Source organism: Gymnodraco acuticeps, unplaced genomic scaffold, assembly GCF_902827175.1.
Source record: "Gymnodraco acuticeps unplaced genomic scaffold, fGymAcu1.1, whole genome shotgun sequence".
In the NCBI taxonomy this organism is placed as follows: Eukaryota; Metazoa; Chordata; class Actinopteri; order Perciformes; family Bathydraconidae; genus Gymnodraco; species Gymnodraco acuticeps.
In genome coordinates, this window is record NW_022991575.1 from 250,285 (window position 1) to 263,222 (window position 12,938).

Genomic DNA, 12,938 nt, shown 5'->3' on the forward strand with positions numbered 1-12,938 from the left:
TGGATGCTGAAAATAAAAGACCATCAATCACACTGGGACTGTTTCATCTCACAAATACTTTATTTAACATCACTGTCAGTATTCGGAAGATATGATACATTGAAAGAAAACATGTTCCAGTAAACAAAGTAAAAGCTGCCACTGGCTACAACATGCATAACGCACACAACTCAATCAAGCCTATTACAGTCACAGTCTAACAATATTCTATTGTTGGCTTGTTTTAGGAATTTGAAAATATTTGTTTCTGTAACAGGAGGCGGCTCAGATATTTTAAAGGTAATGTTAATTGTTCTTTTAACATAATTCTAAGCTTCATAAATTCACCATATGAAAATGTATATATGTTTTAGCTAGAGGCAAGAAACCAGGTAGTCATTATGTAATTAAAGGCTATACAAAAATAAATCGCTTTATATTTCTTGTAAAAAAAACAGTTTTCTGCTTACTGATGTATTGTGTACATTGTTAATGTGTTACTTCATAATTTCCCAGTAAAAGCTCATGTAAAGGCAATACATTTCTTCAGTGGGTATAGATTCGGAGGATTGTCCAAAGCTCAGAGTCCAGTGTTCCAGCAGCTGTAGGATGAGGTCCAACCTGCGCCCTGTCCTCTCAGCTGGACTGTTCACACACCTGTTGGTAATATTTCATCAGCACCTCCAGCTGAGCGGAGCGCACCAGGATGTGCGGACGGACAGACGCCAGCTTCTGACACGCTTCCTCTGGAGTACAGCAGTGTAACTGTCAGCAGAAAAGTGCAATGTCAGAATCAAGATATGTATTACTCTGTGAACAGACAGCCTGGACCAAGTTTCATAGAATTAGTTTCAGAGTAGTATTAGGGCTGTACAATCAATCCAAATTGTATCTAATAATATATGAACTAGTGCAATGTCCAAATTGCAGACACTGGAACTTCAAGGTACTGTGCCTGTGGTGCTCAAAGCGGCAAGAAAAATGATCTGTCCCTACGCTACAAGACAAGAGGCTTCTGAAGTTCTCCTAAGCTAGCTAAAGTTAGAGCTCAACCGAGGATCATTTTAACATCTTGCTGTCAAAAGCTTCTCATACATGCTCACTTCCTTCTTTGTGGTGATACGGTACAAAGGGAGTAGTTCCGACATGAAACTGATCACAACAAGGTCTGTGGATTTTCTTGAGAAACCGGTTCATGAATTCTGGATTTACATTTTTAAAAGGCTTTTTTGTTTTCGCTTTGAGCAACACTAGCTGAGCTCCATATAGTGAAATAATTTCGGGAACAACTCTATGGCCAATATCTCCAACACTCGTCAATCTCACCAAAACAATTTAGATTGATAAATAGCATGATTTTTTAGAGGGTTAGGGTGTTTTGGGTTAGTTAATTTTTTTGGGTGGATAACCTGTCTCTTTAATTAAAGAAAGTCAAATGTTACATCGTTAACCTGTTGTAACCTACTGTATGAGATTACCTGGATAAATGAGGAATACATAATTAATACTATGGTCAATTACTGTTCTAAATTACAATTACAAGTTGTTTCCCAACTTAAATGCTTTCAAATACAACAGCACCACAAATACATTCTCAAGACACATACATGTGAGATACAAGAAAACTAAAGACAAAACTAAAAATCCAAATTCTGTGCAACAAGGCATTTGGAGGTCAGAGTAAAACCTGAGGACTGTGTTCAGTACTGACCCGGATGAGGTAGGCAGCAGCCATGGTGGCGCTGCGCGAGCGTCCGGCCTTGCAGTGGACGTACACGCTGCTGCCCTGCTCCCGGTGCTTCAGGGTGAACTCCACGCCCTGACACAGGTTCTCCAGGCTGGGGACGCCGGTGAGGTCAACCGTACTCAACCTCAGCTGCTCCACCCCTGCTGACTGCCACTCCTGCATCAGACACATCAAATTAAACATTCATAGATCAATGCGATGCGGAAAGGAAGAAGACAACCTCAATGCTCCTTACACTGTTAGATATCAACCTTTGTGGCTGGATTACATTTTGAACTCATACATGATGTTTGCCTGCTGAATATTCAAAGATAAATATAAGTACAAGTGGACTCACCTCAGCTGAGTTGCAGAAATATTTAGTCTCATACTCCTCATTCATGGTGATAACTCCTCGGACATTCTCTGTTTCTACCAGCTGCAACACGAAAAATAGAATCCATCAATCTCAGCAACGTAAATGAAAACATAACAGTAGAGGATTGACTTAAATAACGACTAACTATAGAATTAGAATTGTAACGTAGACTGTAGAGTCATCCACAGACTGAAAGACAAGTACCTATAACTTTATAAGACAAAACAATAATTTACAAACACTGACCAAATGGATTACATATAAATGACAAGAACACACAAAGTACACAACATGTACTGCATTATTCCCCATTTGTACAATTGCACACATTTTATAAAAGTAAAGAACTTAGAATCCTCATACATGCATTCTTAATTTCTAAAGAAGACTAGTATAATGCTAATTCCAAAAACAACAAAGGTTCCCCAACTGATGTCTGCATCGGTTACCGGTTCACATAACAGTTAAAAATCCCCCTTCTTACCTATGAGGCCATAAATGAACAATTTCCCTCATATATCTCCGGCTATATCCCACCGTCATAGTTTTGTTAACTTTAAGCGACATGTGTGTTTGGATATCTGGGGGGCTTTTTGATATGATTCACGAGACACGGCATCATTAGATCACATAATTGTAATTCCATGGCATGTAAGTGATTAGCTATCCTTCCTGTATGAGGGGCACCTGATACGGGCATATGTTTTGTGTCTTTATTAGTACTATTGTTTGTGCTTTGTATGACTTAATATAACCTACTGTAGGGCGCTCACTCACTGGGAGAAATACCATGCGTTAAAGATCTGTAAGAGCATAGAGGAGGATTTGTCCATTGATGCCAACAGCAACTGATTTTAAGTGCTCTAACAATACTTTCAAATATAGCCGGAAATAAAACATAAATATATCACTATGATCTTTCCTGATTCCTACATTCTCTGACCTACCATTTTGTATTTAGGGCTAAATATATTTTTATCATCATCTTTTTTAATTCAAATGTTGTTATTTTCTGCTCAAAATTGGACTGGTGGTCATTTGTATTAGCATTAAGCAATTACAATGTATATGCGTATAGATGTGTGCATCTGGACCCGGTGACGACATTACCTATTGACGCAGCAACCACTGTAAGTTATATTCTTGTTTAATTAGACTTCTCGGTTTCATTTATTCGACTCTGTATAATTGTTACTGTAGCTTAAACGGCTAAATCGCTTTTGAGAGATTTTAAATCTCAGATCTGCTCAGGCGAAACCTGCTTCACAGGTCTCAGCACTCAAGCCTGCATTATTAATATAGGCAGGGCCAGTCTATTGTCACCCATCAGCTGTAGATAGTTAACTAATTAGAGGGCTGTGGCCCTACAGCTGTGAGAACTGAGCAATCAGGTGTCCATTTTTGGGTAGCTCTTTCCTGGAGCGTCAGACAGCCGAAGACTGACAAAGACATTAGAGTCCTACGGGAGTAAGACTGACAAAGACATTAGAGTCCTACGGGAGTCACGAGGGAGGCAAAGAGGACGCAAATCCTACTTTGATTGAGCTAAGTATCGTTGGTGTTTTTATTTTGTTGTTTAGCCCCTCATGCTATAATCATGTGTATTTTCTCCATTCCTGTTCATGTGTCTTCTCGCAATTATCACTGGCCCCGTGTATCTCGTAATCGATATAACCGGCCTGCTCTCGTCTATCCCACGTGCTCCACTGAGATCCAACATCTAGTTTCAGGTGGCCTGTGGAACTGCCAGTCAGCTGTTCCTAAGGCTGACTTCATCTCTGGCTACGCCTCCCTGCAGTCTCTGGATTTCCTTGCTCTCACTGAGACCTGGATTACTCCATCCAACACATCCACCCCAGCAGCTCTCTCCACTGCATATTCCTTCTCCCATACACCCAGACCCACTGGCAGAGGAGGTGGCACTGGTCTCCTGCTCTCTCCCAAATGGAGCTTTTCCCTCTTCAAGCTACCTAACTTCACTCCTTCCACCTTTGAGTTCCATGCCGTCACAGTAACCCATCCTATACAGTTAACCATTGTTGTTCTCTACCGTCCGCCAGGCGCCTTGGGGGACTTCTTGGAGGAATTAGATCATCTCCTCTCACACATCCCTGAAACTGGCCCTCCCGCTGTACTTCTCGGAGACTTCAACCTCCAGATGGGGAAGATAGACGAACTAACATCTCTGTTAACCGCCTTTGCTTTCTCACTGTCTCCGTCCCCACCGACTCATAAAGCTGGCAATGTCCTTGATCTCATATTCTCAAGGAACTGCGCTACTTCTAACCTCTCTGTAAACCCGCTCCACACATCCGATCACTTCTTCATTTCATTCTCTCTATCCCTTTCCAAACATAACAAACTAATCTCTTCCCATCCTACACTTGTCAGCCGTAACCTTCGCTCCCTCTCCCCCTCTACCTTTGCCTCGTCGGTGCTCTCAGCCCTCCCTTCCTCTGATTCGTTCCAACTACTGCCTCCAAACTCTGCTGCAGAAACTCTCCTCTCTACTCTCTCATCCACTCTGGACTCGCTCTGTCCTCTCACATCTCGGCAGGCTCGTCAGTCCCCTCCTGCTCCCTGGCTAAATGATGCACTGCGTGCTAATAGAACCGTCCTTAGGGCAGCAGAGCGGAAATGGTGGAAATCCAAACACCGTGACGACCTCCTAACCTATCAAGCTCTCCTCTCCTCTTTCTCTGCTTCGATCTCTCAGGCAAAAAGCACTTTCTTTCAAGATAAGATCCAATCTTCCTATTCCAATCCTAAAAAACTATTTTCCATCTTCTCCACCCTCTTGGACCCTCCAAAAGCTCCTCCCCCCTCCTCACTTCTGTCAAGCGACTTTGTTACCCACTTTGAAAAAAAGGTTGATGATATTCGCTCTTCTTTTTCTGACTCACCTTTACTCACCGCTGGGTCACCAGACCCTCCTTCCACCAACACACTTACCTCCTTTTCCCCTCTCTCTCCAAGTGAGGTTCTTACCCTCATTACCTCTGCCCGCCCTACCACCTGTCCTCTGGACCCTATCCCTTCAAACCTCCTTCAGACTATCGCTCCTGATATTCTACCGTTTCTCACCCATTTCATCAACACTTCTCTAACTTCTGGTCACTTTCCAAACAGTCTCAAGGAGGCAAGAGTAAACCCTCTCCTAAAGAAACCCACTCTCAACCCGTCTGATGTTATAAACTACAGGCCTGTCTCTCTCCTCCCGTTCCTGTCTAAATCACTTGAACGCGCTGTCTTTAAACAACTCTCCTGTTATCTCAATCAGAACAACCTTCTGGATCCGCACCAGTCTGGTTTCAAGGCAGGTCACTCCACAGAAACTGCTCTCATTGCTGTCTCTGAGGAACTGCACACTGCCAAAACTGCATCCCTCTCCTCTGTCATCATCCTGTTGGACCTGTCTGCTGCATTCGACACGGTGAATCATCAGATCCTCCTTCGCACTCTCCAAAAACTTGGAGTTTCAGGCTCTGCACTTTCCCTCCTCACCTCATACCTGAAAGACCGTACCTACAGGGTGACTTGGAGAGGGTCTGAGTTCGACCCTTGTCAATTAACTACGGGGATCCCTCAGGGCTCTGTTCTTGGTCCCCTCCTCTTCTCCCTGTACACAAACTCGCTCGGATCAGTCATTAGCCCGCATGGTTTTTCTTACCACTGCTACGCTGACGACACCCAATTAATTCTGTCCTTTCCCCGCTCAGAGACCCAGGTCGTCGCACGCATCTCTGCTTGTCTAGCTGACATCTCTCAGTGGATGTCTGCTCACCACCTCAAGCTCAACCTTGACAAGACTGAGCTGCTCTTCCTCCCGGGAAAAGATTGTCCAACTCTTGACCTGACAATCAACATCGGCACCACAGTTGTTTCCCCGACTCAGACTGCAAGGAATCTGGGTGTGACCCTAGATAACAGCCTGTCCTTCACTGCAAACATCGCTGCTACAACCCGTTGCTGCAGATACACGCTTTACAACATCAGGAAGATACGTCCCCAGCTGACTCAGAAAGCGACTCAGGTTCTGGTCCAGGCTCTCGTCATCTCACGCCTAGACTACTGCAACTCCCTCCTGGCTGGTCTACCTGCATGTGCCATCCGACCTCTGCAGCTCATCCAGAATGCAGCGGCTCGTCTGGTCTTCAACCTTCCTAAATTCTCCCACACCACTCCGCTCCTCCGCTCCCTTCACTGGCTTCCGGTAACTGCTAGAATCCACTTCAAGACACTGGTACTTGCTTACCATGCTGCGAATGGATCTGGCCCTTCCTACATCCAGGACATGGTTAAACCGTACACCCCAGCGCGTGCACTACGCTCTGCATCAGCCAAACTACTCGTTGCGCCCTCGCTGCGAGGGGGACCCAAGTTCCCATCGGCGAAAACACGTGGGTTTGCTGTCCTGGCTCCAAGATGGTGGAATGAGCTCCCCATTGACATCAGGACGGCAGATAGCTTGCACATCTTCCGGCGCAAACTGAAAACTCATCTCTTTCGACTCCACTTCGAGCGTTAGAACTATTAACGAAGCACTTTTATACTAATAAAGGACTGGCTTACCTAAAGCCAGTTGAGTAGCACTTGAAATGTTTGGTTCTATGAAACCTGATGTACTTATATGATTCTGTTTTCTTCAAGGTTGTGTCTTCCTGGTCGAATGTACTTATTGTAAGTCGCTTTGGATAAAAGCGTCAGCTAAATGCAATGTAATGTAATGTAATATGCTTTTTTTTACTTGTGTGATGTGATTCATTTATTTAATTATTCAAATCAAACAACTGATGTTCATTTTGAGGTTTTTATTTTTACACTTTAAAAGAAAAAAGAATTAAAGCTGAATAACTGCATGCATATTCTGAAGGCTGGAGGACTATTTTCTGTGTCTTTATTTAACAGCAAATAAATACACAAACAGACATTTCTTAGAAACCAAAGCAAGTTATACCCCGACATACTTCTCTGATGGGACTAATGAAATAATGAAATTAAGATGCAATTACATTAGAAGCAAATTCCAGAAGATTAGGGCAGCAGTTGAAGTCATCAGCGCACAGCATGAAACCGTTCAACTTTCTGAGAAATGTAGTTTGGGTCTTTGAAAAGACCAGTGGTGGAATGTAACCGAGTACATTTACTCAAGTACTGATCTTAAGAATTCCCTTCGTGTACTTGACTTGAATATTTAGAAACTACACTACATCTTAGAGTCAGAGGTAGACTTGTACATTAGTCTCCATATTTGTCTGATAGATTTAGTTACTTTTCAGATTACAGCTTTTCAACCCCTTCCTCTTCAGTGAAAACCATGCATCTCCAAATGTGTGGATTTTGTGTGTTTGATGTCTTAAGAGTGAATTGTAAGAAAATGTTCCTTATTTTAATCCTGATAAAGTATTATAATAGCCTCTTGGATCAGATGGAAAATGCATAGGTTATTATAAGCTCATTAAAAGTTGACTTTGTAGAGATACGTGGTTTGCACAGGACTGACAAAACTACAAACATACAATGTGGTAATAGAATGAGATGCGTTGGTTTAGATCTGGGGGGTCCAAACTAAGGCCCGAGGGCGTTCCGTGGTCCATTTTGTATTGGCCAGCAGCAAATTCTCAAAGGATAATGGAAAGGGCCCACACATGAAACTTCTTCATAAATATATACACAAATATATTACAGTCTTTGTGTGTTAATAAGCCACATTTTCAAATAAATAACTTATTTGCATAACAAGCTTGAAATATACCTTCATATTTCCCCTTATTAAGTAATCTGAGGCTTCTGTTTTAATGAATGAGCTGCCAACACTTTTTGTAACAAAATTAATTGAACTTTTAAACCCTATGGAAAGCTGTGATGTAGACTGTTTTTTAATTAAAGGATATATAAGTTTCAAGCATAATTTACCTACATTTGATTGATTGTGCTAGGCAATATACCTCATCTCTAGTGAGTAGGCCTTCGTATATTTGTCTGTATGTGGCGCTTAGTAAAAAAGGTTTGGACACCCCTGGCTTAGAGTAAACTACAGCAGTAAATGCAACATTACTGCAGCAGAAACATGTTTTGAATGGAGCACTTTCACCTGTAGTAGAGTATTTTCACAGGTGGGATTAGTAAATACGCTGGGTGCTTATTCCTCCACTGTAATGACTAATAAAAAGACAGGCAGACATGTAGAGGACATTATTAGTGATGTGTGAGTTGTGAGACCTGTTTGGTGATGGATCTGAACGGCAGCGCCCCGAGGACCACGGTCTCGTCCACCCGGTCAAACCACCGTCTGGACGTCACCTTCTCCATGGCAACATTGTAGGCTAACGTCGGGTAGAAGAGCAGCCTGGCTAACGCTCCCGACATGACTGCACTTTAGTTTAATAAATAAAGCAAAAACTGAGCAAAGCTGGTCAGCTTGTCATTAATACACACTGTCAACGTTCGTAGTGTGTGTGTGAAAGCAGTATGACCTGCTGTCAGACATGCCTGCCTTCCTGTAGGAACAGTTCCTCCCCGACAGAGGACTTCCGGCGCAAAATCCTTCAAAATAAAATCCGTGACCTCTACAAAATATAAGAAGTCTGTATCATTTGATCGTATTACAATTACTTTTTAAATAATCACTCAATTCATAAAGGAAAATCACAAACAAGTTCACAACAGACAAGACAAAAGCAGCACATATTCAGAAGAAAATACAACAAACCCAGAAGGCAAGGCAAGGCAAGTTTATTTATATAGCACCTTTCAACACAATTCAAAGTCATTTACAAAAAATGAAGACATTAAGAAAATGGCATTTAAAAACAAAAAGATAATAAAAGAAACATTAAAAGAAAAAATACATGGATAAAAGTTACAGTGCAGTTTAAGATGTGAATAGTTCAATTAAAAGCAGCAGCAAAAAGAAAAGTCTGTTTTATTATTATGTTTATTGTTGTTATTTGTAGGGCTTTGTCCTAATATTTATTTTTGTTTTAAACTATGTTGAAAGATTAGTTTAATATCATTTTTTTATTTTGCTATGAAATTCTGAATGAAAGGCTGCGCGCGATACTGGTTTTTCGCTGGGTTGAGTCGTGTGGGTTTTTGAGTGAGATGTCAGTTTACTCTTGCTAGGTTAGTTTGGCTATTATCATTTATATTTATCTGCAACAATGGATATCAGGAAGTGGTTCATGAAAGGAATATGGCAACCAGATGCAGGCACATTAGAAGAAATCAGTTACGTTACCAACGAGCTAGCAAGGCCGCTGCACACGCTCTCTGCCTCTCTCTCTCTCTCTCTCTCTCTCTCTCTCTCTCTCTCTCTCTCTCTCTCTCTCTCTCTCTCTCTCTCTCTCTCTCTCTCTCTCTCTCTCTCTCTCTCTCTCTCTCTCTCTCTCTCTCTCTCTCTCTGTCCCTTTCTCTCCATCGCTCAACCTCACTCCACCTCCAGATTTTTTAGTGAGACCTGTGAAGACACCATTACAGTAGTCCAGTCTACTGAAGATAAAAGCATGGACAAGTTTTTCCAAATCCTGCTGTGACATTAATCTTTTAATCCTATGTTCTTAGGTGATAGTAGGCTGATTTAGTAACTGTTTTAATGTTACTGCTGAAACTCAGGTCAGAGTCCATGACTACATCTAGATTTCTGGCTTTATCTGTTGTTTTGAACATTGCAGACTGAAGCTCAGCGCTAACTTTTATACATTCTGCCTTGGCTCCAAAAACCATTACCTCAGTTTTATCTTTGTTTAATTTGAGAAAGCTCTGACACATCCAGTCATTGATTTGTTCAATGCACTTGCTCAGTGTTTGAATTGGAGAATAGTCTCCTGGTGAAATGGTTATTATAAATCTGGGTGTCATCCGCATAGCTATGGTAATTTATTTTGTTGTTCTTCATTATCTGAGCCAGTGGTAGCATGTAGATGTTAAAGAGAAGAGGCCCCAAGATGGAGCCTTGAGGTACCCCACATGTCATATTTGTCAACTCAGATGTGTATTTACCTATAGAAACAACGTTTTTTCTATCCTTTAAGTAGGATTCAAACACATTTAGAACAGTTTCCGAAAGTCCCACCCAGTTTCTAGTCGGTCTAGTAATATGTTGTGGTCAACAGTATCAAACGCAGCACTGAGATCTAATAATACTAACACTGAAGTTCTGCCACTGACTGTGTCTTTACAAGAGCAGTCTCAGTGCTGTGGTTTGGTCGAAAGCCTGACTGGAACACATCGAAACAGTTATTTAAATGCAAGTAATTACTCAACTGTTGAAAAACAACTTTTTCAATGATTTTACCTAGAGATGGCAGGTTTGATATGGGCCTGTAGTTGTTCATTACTGAAGCATCTATTTTTTAAGAGCGGTTTAATGACTGAAGTTTTCAGGGCCTGTGGAAAAACACCTGAGTGAAGAGACTTGTTTACTATATGAAGTAGATCTGAGGCCATGCAATGAAAAACATTTTTTAAAAACCCTGTTGGAATAATATCAAGGCAGCAGGAGGAGGATTTCAGAAGTTGTATAATGTCCTCTAGGGTTTTATCATTAATCTGATGGAATTGTGTCATGGTGTTTAAATTGATTTTAAGTGGACACAGGGACAACACATTTGCTGTACCTGATGCAGAGGCACTGACTGCTTGTCTGAATTTTGTCAGTGAAGAAGGAGGCAAAATCATTGCACACCCTGGTGGATAGAAATTCAGAGGCTACTGACACTGGGGGGTTAGTTAGTCTGTTGACGGTAGCAAACAAGGCACGTGCATTGTTTTTGGTAATGATGTCAGAGAAGAAAGACTGTCGTGCGTTTTTCAATTCCAAATTATAAAGGCCAAGTCTCTCTTTATAGATTTCAAAGTGAATCTGGAGATTTGTTTTTCGCCACCTACGTTCAGCTTTTCGACACTCTCTTTTTTCTGCTCTCACGGTCATGGCCTTTCTCCATGGAGATATTTTCTTGCCAGACACTTCCTTTACCTTAGTTGGAGCAATGGCATCTATAACATTTAACATTTTTGAATTAAAATGATCTACTAGCTCATTTACTGAGATGTTAGCAGGGGCAAGTGTGGAAGAAACATTCAGTTAAATATCGCTTCGTGGTTACCTCTTTTTGAACATTTTTGTGAACAGAAATAGAGCTCTCAAAGAAAACACAGGAATGATCAGAGAGTACAACATCAGTCACCACAACCTTTGAGATATTCAGACCCTTTGAGATAATTAAGTCCAGAGTGTGCCCCTTATTGTGTGTGGGCTCCGTCACATGCTGAGTCAGTCCATAGCTATCAAGAACACAAAACAGTTCTTTAGCCCCTCTGTCCTGGGGGTTATCAACATGGATGTTAAAATCACCAACAATGACTAGACGGTCAAAGTCAATACACACTATAGACAGCAGTTCAGTAAAGTCATCAAAAAAGCTTGCACAGTATTTGGGTGGTCTATAGATATTTAGGAACTGAGCTCGAGGAGCATTTCAGCTGAAGGGCCACATATTCAAAAGAAGCAAAGTTCCCATAAGATGTCTTCCTGCATTGAAGGGAATCATTGAACAAAATAGCAACTCCACCTCCTTTCTTATGCATTCTTTCCTGACTCATAAAACCAAAGTTGGGAGGTGTTGATTCGATAAGAACAGCTGCACTGTTATTTTGTTCAATCCAAGTTTAAGTTAAAAACATAAAATCGAGGTTGTGCTCAGTGATAAAATCATTGATTAAAAATGTAAAAGCAATACTGTTTATAATAAATACAAAAAAGAATAATAAGGACATAAGACGAGAAGAGGATAATAAAAGGGTGTTCAGTTTTACTGTCACTTTTTGCTTTATTCATATAGCATACAAATGTTTGCTGATTCATTCTCAGTCCACTTAGAGTTTTGGTATTGCTTATTTCCCCCCAAATGTAGTCTTCAGCAGCAACTTGCTTCATAAGACTGAACTTGTCATAATGTTCACTTGTAATATTTTGAGGTCAAGTGCCACATCTGCACAATATATCAACAATATTTCTATGAGCCTTTCGCATAACTTTCATCTAAGAAATATGTTACACATTATTTCATGGAATCTCTATGCTAGCAAAATATGTTTAAATAATGAGGCAGTCGCTGTGAACATTGAAATCTGGAAAGATATCCTCACTATTTTTAGCCTTTTCTTTAAACAGACCAGTGAAAGAATGCCTGGTATGTTACATTACATTGTGTATTAAAGGCTAACATGGGCAGGTCTGGCAGCTGGTTTAGCGACTTACAACAGGAGCCACAGGTCTGGTTACAGATAACATCAGCTGACGTCAACTGTTCCAGTAAATGTAATCAACACTGATTGGATTTAACAAGACAAACTAGATTTACATTTAAGCCTGAATATTTTTCAGTTAACATCAACATGACCGATGTACTGTAAACTAACCTCAGAAGAAAACCAGAGAGTTATTACCTAGTCAGTGGCAGGCTTTAATTTGTTGTAACCTTTCTGATGACTGAGTTTGAAGTCAGCTGTTACTTTTTAAATATTGCATTAAGGTGCCTTAGAGAGATATTTGCATACCAGGCTTATCCCTGTACAATGGGTAATCATTAGACTTTCATCAGGGTAATCTACCAATACATATGTGAAAAATTAAAAGGGCCCTATTATGCTCATTTTCAGGTTCATATTTGTATTGTGTGCCTTTTCTGTGACGTTGACCTGTCAAAAAGGTATTTATTTTTCTCATACTGCCTGTGTTGCAACACCTCTTTTCACCCTCCGTCTGAAACCAGAGCTCAGTCTGCACTGATTGGTTAGCTGGCCGGCTCTCTTGTGATTTGTTAACCGCATAGAGTTGTCCCGCCCCTTTGC

General features: G+C 41.1%; 1 protein-coding gene across 1 annotated transcript; it reads right to left on the bottom strand.

Moving 5' to 3' along the window:
• Positions 1 to 37: 37 nt before the first annotated feature.
• On the bottom strand, positions 38 to 8,612 carry ptpmt1 (protein tyrosine phosphatase mitochondrial 1). The gene is made up of 4 exons (XM_034197544.1): positions 8,307 to 8,612; positions 2,064 to 2,144; positions 1,691 to 1,882; positions 38 to 744 (listed from the first exon to the last, which is right to left on the bottom strand). The coding sequence occupies exons 1-4, from the start codon at positions 8,451 to 8,453 to the stop codon at positions 616 to 618; spliced, it is 549 nt and encodes a 182-aa protein (XP_034053435.1). The 5' UTR covers positions 8,454 to 8,612; the 3' UTR covers positions 38 to 615.
• Between the last annotated feature and the right edge of the window lie 4,326 nt (positions 8,613 to 12,938).

Bases quoted from the DNA above. Each gene is read 5' to 3' on its own strand.
- ptpmt1 (XM_034197544.1), bottom strand. From the start codon at position 8,453: ATGTCGGGAGCGTTAGCCAGGCTGCTCTTCTACCCGACGTTAGCCTAC. The intron at 1,883-2,063 runs GTGAGTCCACTT...TGTCTGATGCAG, and splicing joins ATTTCTGCAACTCAGCTGAG to GAGTGGCAGTCAGCAGGGGT. The intron at 745-1,690 runs GTCAGTACTGAA...TTCTGCTGACAG, and splicing joins CTGCTGCCTACCTCATCCGG to TTACACTGCTGTACTCCAGA.